Source organism: Canis aureus, chromosome X (genome assembly GCF_053574225.1).
Source record: "Canis aureus isolate CA01 chromosome X, VMU_Caureus_v.1.0, whole genome shotgun sequence".
Taxonomy (NCBI): domain Eukaryota; kingdom Metazoa; phylum Chordata; class Mammalia; order Carnivora; family Canidae; genus Canis; species Canis aureus.
In genome coordinates this window covers 77,543,046-77,554,187 of record NC_135649.1, presented here as the reverse complement: position 1 = coordinate 77,554,187, position 11,142 = coordinate 77,543,046, and the positions used below count along the sequence as shown (strand labels likewise).

Here is an 11,142-nt window from a genome sequence, read left to right as displayed (position 1 = left end):
CTTTAAAAAAAAGATAATACAATAATAGTAGGGGGGCTTTAATACCCCCCTTACATCAATGGACAGATAATCTAAACAGATAATCAACAAGGAAACAATGGCTTTGAAGTACACACTGGACCAGATGAACTTAACAGATATATTCAGAATTTTTCATCCTAAAGCAGGAGAATACACATTCTTTTCGAGTGCACATGGAACATTCCCCAGAATAGATCACATACTTGGTCACAAATCAGGCCTCAACAAGTAAAAAAAGATTGAGATCATACCATGCATATTATCAGACCATAACACAATGAAACTTGAAGTCAACCACAAGAAAAATTCGGAATGACCACAAAAACATGCAGGTTAAAGAACATCCTACTAAAGAATGAATGGGTAAACCAGGAAACTAAAGAAGAAATGAAAAAATACATAGAAGCACATAAAAATAAAAGCACAACAGTCCAAACCCTTTGGAGTGCAGCAAAGGTGGTCCTAAGAGGGAAGTATATTACAATCCAGGCCTACTTCAAGAAGCAAGAGAAGCCTCAAATATACAACCTACTCTTACACCTAGAAGAGCTAGAAAAGGAGCAGTAAATAAAACGTAAGGGAAACAGGGACGCCTGGGTGGCTTAGTGGTTCAGCATCTGCCTTCAGCTCAGGGCATGATCCCAGGGTCCTGGGATTGAGTCCCGCGTCAGGCTCCCTGCATGGAGCCTGTTTATCCCTCTGCCTGTGTCTCTGCATCTCTCTCTGAGTGTCTCATGAATAAATAAATTTAAAAAAATAAAACCTGAGGGAAATAATAGAGATTAGAGCATAAATAAATGATTATACTAACAAAACAAAACAAAACAAAACAAAGAAACAGTAGACCAAAGAAATGAAACTAAGAGCTAGTTCTTCGAAAGAATTAATAAAACTGCTGAAAAAAAAACTGATGAATTCCTAGCCGGACTTATCAAAAAGAAAAGAGAAAGGAACCAAATAAATAAAAAAGACAGGAGAGATCAAAAGCAACACCTGAGAAATACAAACATTATGAAGAGAACACTATGAAAAATTACATGCAAAAAACTGGGCCATCTGGAAGAAATGTATAAATTCCTAGAAACATACAAACTTCCAAAAGTGAAACACAGAAGAAAATAGAAAATTTGAACACACTCATAACAAGCAAAGAAGTTGAATCAGTAATCAAAACTTTCCCAACAAACAAAAGTCCAGGGCCAGATGGCTTCCCAGGGAAATTCTATTAAACATTTAAAGAAGAGTTAATACCTATTCTTCTGAAACTGTCCCCCCAAAATAGAAAGGCAAGTAAATCAGGATGCCTGGTGTCTCAGGGGTTGAGCGTCTGCCTTTGGCTCAGAGCATGATGCCGGGGTCCTGGGATCGAGTCCCACATCGTGTTCCCTGGAAGGAGCCTGCCTGTGTCTCTGCCTCTCTCTGTGTGTCTCTCATGAGTAAATAAAATATAAAAAAAGAAATGGAAGTAAATCTTCCAAAGTTCTTCTATGAGGATAGCATTACTTTGGTTCCAAAACCAGACAAAGGCCCCACTAAAAGTATTACAGGACAATATCACTGATGAACATGGATACAGAAATTTTCAACAAAATACTAGCTAATCCAAACCAACAGAATTATTCACCACAATCAAGTGGAATTTATTCCTGGGCTACATGGTTGGTTCAATATTTGCAAATCAATCAGCCTGATGCACCATATTAATAAAAGAAAGATTTAGTAGCATATTATCATCTCAACAGTTGGAGAAAAAGCATTTGACAAAATACAGCATCCCTATTTGGTAAAGTCTACAAAGTAGGCATAGATGGACGTATAACATCATAAAAGTCATATATAAAACATCCACTCAAATAACATCCTCACCAGGGAAATGCTGAGAGCTTTTCCTCTATGGTCAGGAAAATACAGGATGTCCACTCTCATCATTCCTATTTAACACAATACTGGAAGTCTAAGCAATCAAAGAGCAAAAAGAAACAAAATGCACCCAAACTGGCAAGGAAGAATTCAAATTTCAATATTTGCAGAAGACATGACACTCTCTGTAGAAAACTAGGAAGACTCTACCAAAAAAAAATTGGTAGAACTAATATATGAATTCACCAAAGTAGCAGGATTTAAAACCAATGTCCAGAAATTTCTATGCACCAATAATGAAGAGTGGAAAAAGAAATCGACCCCATTCACAATTGCACCAAAACCAATAAGATATTTAGGAATAAATCTAACCAAAGAGGTAAAAGATCTGTACTTGGAAAACTAAACTAAAACTAAAACTTCATGAGAAGGAAATTGAAGAGGACATACAAAAAAGGAAAAGCAGGTCATACTCATGGAATGTAAGAAAAAAACATTATTCAAATGTCTATACTACCCAAGTAATTTATAGGTTTAATGCAATCCTTATGAAAACAACATGAGCGTTTTTTACAGAGCTAGAAAAAACATTTTCAAAATCTGTATGAAACCAGAAAAGACCTGAAATAACCAAAGCAATCCTAAAAAAGAAAAGAAAATCTGGAGGCATCATGATTCTAGACTTCAAGTGATATTACAAAACTGTAGTCATCAAGACAGTATAGTACCAGCACAAAATCAGACACAAAGATCAGTGGAACAGAACACCTAAAAATGGACCTATAACTCTATGGCAAACTACTCTTCAATAAAGCAAGAATATCCAGTTGAAAAAAAGACAGAAATGGTGTTCAGAAAACTGGGCAGCAACATGCAGAATGAATCTAGATGACATTCTTACACCATAAACAAAGGCACACAAAAATAAATTAAAATGAATGAAAGAACTAAATGTAAGACAGACAACCATGAAAATCCTAAAAGGGAAAGCAAGCAGCAACCCCTTTGACCTTGGCCACAGCAACTTCTTGCTAGACACGTTTCCAAAGGCAAAGGAAACAAAAGAAAAAAACTACTTGGACCTTATCAATATAAAAAGCAAAGGAAAAAATCAACAAAACTAAAAGAAGATGAACATTACTCAGCCACCAGAAAGAATGAAATCTTGCCATTTGTGACAATGTGGATGGAGCTAGATTGTATTATGCATACTAAATAAGTCAGTCAGAGAAACACAAGTGATTTCACTTCTATGTGTAGTTTAAGAAACAAACATATGTTCTCATTCATTTGGGGAATATAAATAATAGTGAAAGGGAGTATAAGGGAAGGGAGAAGAAACAGGTAGGAAATATCAGAAAGGGAGACAGAACATAAAGACTCCTAACTCTGGGAAACAAACTAGGGGTGGTGGAAGGGGAGGAGGGCGGGGGTTGGGGGTGAATGGGTGACAGGCACTGAGGGGGGCACTTGACGGGATGAGCACTGGGTGTTATTCTGTATGTTGGCAAATTGAACACCAATAAAAAATAAATTTATTATTAAAAAAATTAAAAAAAAGAAACAAAACAGATGAACATAGGGGAAGGGAAGGAAAAATAAAATAAGATGAAAATTGAGGAGGGAAACCATAAGAGACACTTAACTCTAGGAAATAAACTGAAGGTTGCTGGAGGGGAGGTGGATGGAGGGGATGGGATATCTGGGTGATGGTCATTTAAGGAGGGCACTTGATGTAATGAACGCTGGGTGTTATATGCAACTGATGAATCACTAAATTCTACCCCTGAAACTAATAATACGCTATATGTCAACTAAATCAAATTTAAATAACTTTTTGATTACACTGAGATGCCACCTCACACCTGTCAGAGTGGCTAAAATGAACAAAAGGAAATAACAGATTTGGCTGGATGCCAAGAAAGAGGGACCCTCTTCCTCTCTTGTTGGGGATGCAAACTGGTGCAGCCACTCTGGAAAACAGTGTGGAGATTCCTCAACAAGTTAAAAATAGAACTACCCAGTGCAGCCCAGGTGGCTCAGCAGTTTAGCGCCATCTTCAGCCCAGAGCCTGATCCTGGAGACCCAGGATCAAGTCCCACGTTGAGCTCCTTGTGTGGAGCCTGCTTCACCCTCTGCTTGTGTCTCTGTCTCTGTGTGTGTGTGTGTCTCTCATGAATAAATAACTAAAATATTTTTTTACAAAAAAAAAAACTACCCTATTAGAGTAACTACCCTAATTACCCTAGGGTAATTACTACGCTAGTAATTGCGGTACTAGGTATTTACCCAAAGGATACAAAAATACAGATTTGAAGGGGCACATGCACCACAATATTTACAGCAGCATTACCAACAATAGCCAAAGTATGGAAAGAGCCCATATGTCCGTTGACTAATGAATGGATGAAGAAGAGGTGGCATATACAATGGAATAATACTCAGTCTTCAAAAAGAATGAAATGTTGCCATTTGCAATGATGTGAATGGAGCTAGAATGCATTATGCCATGTGAAATAAATCAGTCAGAGAAAGACAAATACCACATGATTTCACTCATATGTGGAATTTAAGAAACAAAACAGATGAACATAAGGGAAGGGAGAAAAGAAAGATAGAAGCAAACCATAAGAGATTTTTAATGATAGAGAACAAATTAAGGGTTGGTGGATCTAGGTGGGTGAGGGATGGGCTAAATGAGTGAGGTGTATTAAGGAGGCCGCTTGTGATGATTAGCACTGGGTGTTAATAAATATAAGTGATGAATCACTAAATTCCACTCCCGAAGCCAGTATTACACTATGTGTTAACTAGCTAGAATTTAAATAAAAACTTGAAGAAAAAAACCTACTGAATTCATGATGGCAGGGCCCCACCGAGGAAGAAAAGAGTGGTGTGGGTCTGGGAAGAAGTAACAGAGGGCTTTTCCATATCTGTCATGTAAAGGGCAGGCCAAAGTAAGACATAATTTTTAAATTTGGGACAGCGAGGCACAGGTTATACAGGTGTTTGTAACATTAATCTTTATTCTTGTCCCTGTGCTCGAGATTAATTTGCAGTAAAGATATTTCTTCCTAAAACCCAGCAGATAAATCCAAAGTCAATCACATGATTTTTGTTTGATGATGGTAGGAGTATAGACTTCCTTGGAAGACCCTAGTTCTTGGAAATTGTAAAATAAGTCCGTACCTGCTCTGTGAAATGATTCAGGGGAATTGTCAGTAGGCCAGAAATTGTGAGGAGTCCCTGAATGAAGGACAGCAGATGTGGTCTCACTCATTTGTTTGAGTAAGTCATGGCCCACAATCTGTGCAAAGGTCACTGCAAGTGGAGGTACTGGCCCAAGAGTGTTCTATGCCCTGGGGAGGTGCTGGCTGGCATCAGAACAGAGCACATAGGTGAATTAGTGCAGCAACAAGAGCAGTGTGGACTAACCCAGCATTTCCCTATCTCGCTCCCAGCACTTACCACCCAGGGGGTGGCTATAGATGTCTGCCCAGGTGAAAGCAATGCCTATGGACACTTGGGCACATGGATGGGACAATGTCTGGGGTGGATGGGTTAGTAGACAACCCCGGGGAAGAACAGGGTGCAAGACCCACAAGAATTGCTGCCAATGTATCCAGCCCAGCATATCCCAACCCAGTCCCTTCCAGCACTTTCACTGAAAATATGGCAGTGGTATAAATTCACCTCAACAGTGGCTCTTATTCATTAGCTATTCCCTGTGAATGAGGTACATATATGCCTTGTGTATGACTTTCCTTCTGCTGATGTAACAAGTTACCACAAATTTAGTGGCTGAAAACAACCAAATTTACAATTTTACAGTTCTGGAGGTCAGAAGTTTAAAATGTATCTGCAAGTCTGCGTTTCCTCCTGGAGGTCCTTGGGGAGAATCCACTTCCTTGTCTTTTCTAGCTTTGAGAGGCATCCTACATCCCTTGGCTCATACTCCCTTCTTCCATCTACAAAGCCAGCAGGGTAGCATCTTCTCTCCTCTTTGATCTCTGCTTCTATCCTTAGATGTTTTGCTGACTCTAATTCTACTGTCTGTCTTCTATAAAGGACTCTTACATTTACCTTGGGCCCATCCACATAGTCCAGGATAATCTCCCCATCCAAAGATCCTTAACTTAATCACATCTTCAGATTTCCTTTTGCCGTATAAGGCAATATATTCACAGGTTCTAGGGATAGGGATGTGGATGTCTTTGGAGCCTCGGTGGGGGGGGGGGGATTTTCAGTGTACTCCATCTTGTATGAGCTATTTTCCTTTAATCTTTACAAAACCACTGTGACATGCCCATTTGCAGATGGAGAAACCGAGGCTTAGAAAGGTAGGGTAACATGCTGGACTTGACACAGCTCGGAAGGAGCAGGGCCAGGCATGGAAAACCTGGTAAGGTGACTAAGGATCTCTGCTTTGCTCTTCCCTACACCTGTCCCTTTTCTCATCTCTTTTCCTTCTGCTCCTATTCCAAGAGAGCAAGAATACTCTTTTCCATCGTAAGCCCTCTTGAACCACTAAATGTGCATGCATTCAATTGGAGCAGCTGCAAGGTGTGTGATGGCAGAAGTCAGGGCTTGGAAATCTGAAGATGTGAACACAGACACTGACATTCACCAGCAGCGCTATGATCTTGGGCAAAAGAGCTAACTTTTCTCTAGCTTCACTGGTAATTGAAGATTCTTGCAAAGGATTTCAGTTTGGATGCAATTTAGGCACAGAGCCTACCACAATGATGTTACTTTCCCTCTTCTCTCTGTACTCCCAAGGCCCTCACAAGTCAGTTGCCCTTCCTTTGTCATGTGCTATTTAGCCCAGACAAGCCTGTGGTCCACCATGTTCCAAGGCCTGGCTTAATTATTTCCTCCTGTTAAAACCATGCCTGGTGATATTCTGGCTATGAAATACACTGTGTTTATTTACCAACAACTTCTGTGACCTGTCTTACATAAATGTGATTTCTGTTAAGCATTTGTGAATACTGAATGTAGCTCACAAACTAAGTTACCTTGAGGAATTTGGATGGAAGCCACAGCCCTAGCTTGTACATTGCTTCAGGTAGGCTCTGATCCACCCTCGGTGCTATGGGGAGCTGCCCTGCCCTTATTGTGGAGTGGAGCAAAGGTTTGCTCAGATGAGGCCTGAGGCAGATAAATGCCCACCCCCTCCTCAGCCAGCTGTTTGGTAGGCAGAAGGCAGTGCTGCGGTAAACGTGGACTGCTCCAAATTAGTTTGTGGCCAGGCTTCCCCAACAGAAAGCCCTGGATATAAAGAAGATTTCAGTTAGAAAGTGACTGTTGGGAAGAGAATTAGCTTGCTGGATCACATTCTCACAAAATCCCAACAGAATGGAGAAGCTATTAAAAAAATACAGATGATTTTGCAATCCTCTAGGCAGATTCATAAAGAGCAAACATAAAACAAACAAAAGAGGAAAAAAAAACCCTGAATTCCAAGGAACCTGCTTTCATCCAGGGTCACTGTTATGTACTGTTGGATGTCCAGAGACTGAAAACAGGCCTGGCATGCAAGGCTGGAGAGATTAGCCTTTTCCTGTTGATTCAGAGGACAAATCACAGGACAGAGATGGTAAGTGAACTCAGCAAAGTCAAAGAGCTTGTAAGCAACACGGGCTGGGCCAGAACTCATATTCCCAGGTTTGAGCTCAATGCTTGTTACTCTATGCCAGGCATCTCCTTTCTACACATGTACAGGGGACTGGGCTTTGTTGGGTGCAATTCAGCTGGGAATTCTGCTTTCCACATGGGATACACTGCCCTGCCCTACCATTTAGTCACCAGGTGTAGCCGTATCCTGTTCCACAAACTCTATGGAGTATCAAGAGGCTAGACAGGGTCCTTTCACTCAGTGGGATTATAGGCTGAGGTTCTGTCAAGCAAGTATTTAATCTCTTCCAGCCAAAAAAGGTATAAAGTGTTTGCTTGCTTTTAAAATGTTCAGGTAAACACACGTGCAAAATATTTTCCATCATGTATTCCTTCAACATGCATTTATTACATGCCGCTCTCACACACTGCTTGAAACACCTGAGAGGCAAAGTCTGTGCTTCCTGCATGATAAGTGCTTTCATTTGTAATGTCATTTAATTCTCACAACCTTATGAATACAGCACTTAATTAACCCCATATCATAGACGAGGAAACTGAGGCTCAGAGAGGTGAAGTGACTTAGGCAAAATAATATCTTTGAAATGACATAAGAAAGATACAGAGTGTTTGCTGCAGACTCCATCAGGGGAGCCAACATGGACCCACTACTCATTCAGGAAGACCAGCTTCAGGGAGGAAGAGGCCTGTGCGTGGGCAGATGGAATTTAGATAGTTGGGGATGAGAAGAAAAGCAATTCAGACAGAGGAAATAATGAGCAAAGACCCAGAGTGGATAAAGCTCAGAGTTTGCTCACAATTACATTTGGATTACCAAATGAATGAAAGAACCAAAATAAATCAGGTTGTCAGGTGGGCTGGAGCCTAGAAACCTCAGAGCCAACCTGCACTTCTACCACCTTTTTCCACCTAATCAGTCCCTGAAGCCTTTCCATGAGCACCCTTAAAATGCCTTTCTGCTTCTCCATCCCCATCGCAGCTGCCTTAAGGCTCATTTTCTTTTCTTCTTGCTTTTTGTACAAATTGCTTCCTAAGTGACTTGCCAGACAACAGTCTGGACAGCCTCTGTGAAGCTCTGCAAATCCAAGTCTGATGCTTTCCGTGCCCTGCTTAATAATCCTGTGAATATAGAACATTTTAAAGGTTCTGCAACTCTTGCACACACTGTTTGCTGCTTTTGCAGTCCCACTTCCCCTCATCGCCCAGCCATTCAACCATAGGCGTCCTAGGGTCCTAGATGGGTCCACGAATCAATTAGTACACATGTAAACTATTTCTGAGAACAGGGATGGTGGATCAATGTGTTGTGTATGCCAAGTCAGAAAAGGAGAACTGTGTCCACTGATACCTCCATAAATACACTCCTGAAGTCCATTCCCCAACATCCTCCATCACCACCCCTTGACCCATCAGTCTGCATTCTGTGAGAATGTGTTAGAGACACATTGCTTCCCATTACCTGCGAGTAAATATTGTACAAGACTGAAAAACACAGGAATCCTATGCTATTCATTTGTCCCGTGTATCCCCCTGCCCTTGTCAATCTCTAGCTCTCACCTCTACCCTAGTCCCACCCCTGCCGCCTAGTGCCTCTTTTTCTCACAGCGGAAATTTGTGTGGAGGAGACGCCCACTTCCTCTTTGGAGTTCCGAGTGCGTGGCAGAAAAGGCGGAGTCTGTTCCGCAGAGCTTTCTCGCGGGCTCACAGCGGTAGCGAGTGCAGAGGGCAATTGCTCAGGCATTCCAGCTTCCCTGGGAGTGAGCTTTCTCGTTGAGCACGTCTGGCTTGTTGCTACAAAGACTATTGACATTGCTGGCTTCAGCGGCGGCCGCTGCTTAAGGTAGAGGTAGTTGCTTTCGGCAGAAGTTGCAGGCATTTCCCCCTAGAATTGCAATAGACTCAAGCGCCCATAGTAGAAGACATGCCTCGGGGTCGGAAGAGTCGGCGCCGCCGTAACGCAAGGGCCGCAGAAGAGAACCGCAACAACCGTAAGATCCAGGCCTCAGAAGCTTCTGAGACCCCGATGGCCTCTTCTCTGTCCCCAAGCTCCCCGGAAGACGACCTGAGTGGCCCTGAGGAAGAGCCTCGCACTCCGGAGGAGGCCTCCATCACCCCTGAAGAAGCCTCCAGCACTGCTCAAGCTCAAAAGCCCCCGGTAGCCCGGAGCAATTTTCAAGGAACCAAAAAAAGTCTCCTGATGTCCATATTAGCCCTCATCTTCATCATGGGTAACAGCGCCAAGGAGGCCCTGGTCTGGAAAGTGCTGGGGAAGTTGGGGATGCAGCCTGGCCGGCAGCACAGCATCTTTGGAGATCCAAAGAAGGTCGTCACAGAGGAGTTTGTACGGAGAGGGTACCTGATTTATAAGCCTGTGCCGCGTAGCAGTCCAGTGGAGTATGAGTTCTTCTGGGGACCTAGAGCACACGTGGAATCAAGCAAGCTGAAAGTCATGCATTTTGTGGCAAGGGTGCGTAACCGATGCTCCAAGGACTGGCCATGTAATTATGATTGGGATTCCGAGGATGATGCAGAAGTTGAAGCTATCCTCAATTCGGGGGCTAGGGGTTACATTGCACCCTAGGAAGATCTGGGGAAACCCTTAAGGGGGTTTGGAAACAATATCAAAGGTACCCCAAGAAATAGATTAGCTGGGTCCTGAATTGAATACCATGGGAAACGGGGTGGGGGGGCATTTGTTATTTGTGATCAGTGCTAATTGTTTAACTGCAAAATAGACCGTTTGCTTTGGATGTTGTACGATTTATACATTTTAATATAGTGCTGATTAAGGTCACAATATGATTAAAATATGATTGCAGAAAAGATACTGTTTTTTTCTGTCATTGAGATTTAGTATGACAGTTTTGCTTATGTTATAAAATGAGCACATCATATACTGTGATCTAATACATATTTTATATCATTGATATAGGGTATTCTTCAAAGTTTGAAATAACCAGTATGTGAAAGACGGGGGAATTCTTTTATGTCTCACATTTCAGAAACCTTTGTGTATGCTTTGGTGTAAAGAGAAGTGACAAATACCACAAATTTGCTTAGTTACTGCACAATATACAAAAAAAAAATAAAAGCATAATGACTAGGACACCTTGTTCATTTATTGACCACCAGTTATGTGTGAGACACCAGGCTAGGTTCTGGGGATACTCCGTGACACACAGTCCTCAGTTCTAAAGAATGTTCTAGATTACACAGGAGAAACAAATATGTAAACTGGCAGTTTGGTAAACGCCATAATAAGGAGTGAGTAGGGGTGCCATAAAAAGGTAGAAACACTTAGGTGACCTGTCTTGGGGGTGGGGCGGGAAAGAGGAGACAACAGAGGATTCTATGAGAATGCAAGAGATGCTGAAATAAGTTTGGGGGAACTTACAAGTGGCATCAGAGCATTCTATGAAAATACTGTGCATTAACTAATTTTTGGATACCTAACCCACCTTGTGGGAGGGGGTATTGGCAAAGGGAAGGGAATATCTTGGGTTACTGTGGAAATAGAAAATACACTTGAATCAGCTTGAGAGGAGGGCAGGGGAGAGAGGGAGTGGTTGCAAGAAAAAGGACATTGTGGGGTACTATAGAAATTAAAAAGATGGAACTGTCAGA

At 41.9% G+C, this 11,142-nt stretch overlaps 1 protein-coding gene across 1 annotated transcript; it reads left to right on the top strand.

Annotated features, from left to right (window-relative positions):
* The first annotated feature begins 9,174 nt into the window (after positions 1–9,174).
* MAGEH1 (MAGE family member H1) lies at positions 9,175–10,624 on the top strand. Its single transcript, XM_077887392.1, has one exon. It carries the CDS (start codon positions 9,440–9,442, stop codon positions 10,097–10,099), a length of 660 nt encoding a protein of 219 aa, XP_077743518.1. The 5' UTR covers positions 9,175–9,439; the 3' UTR covers positions 10,100–10,624.
* The last annotated feature ends 518 nt before the right edge of the window (positions 10,625–11,142 follow it).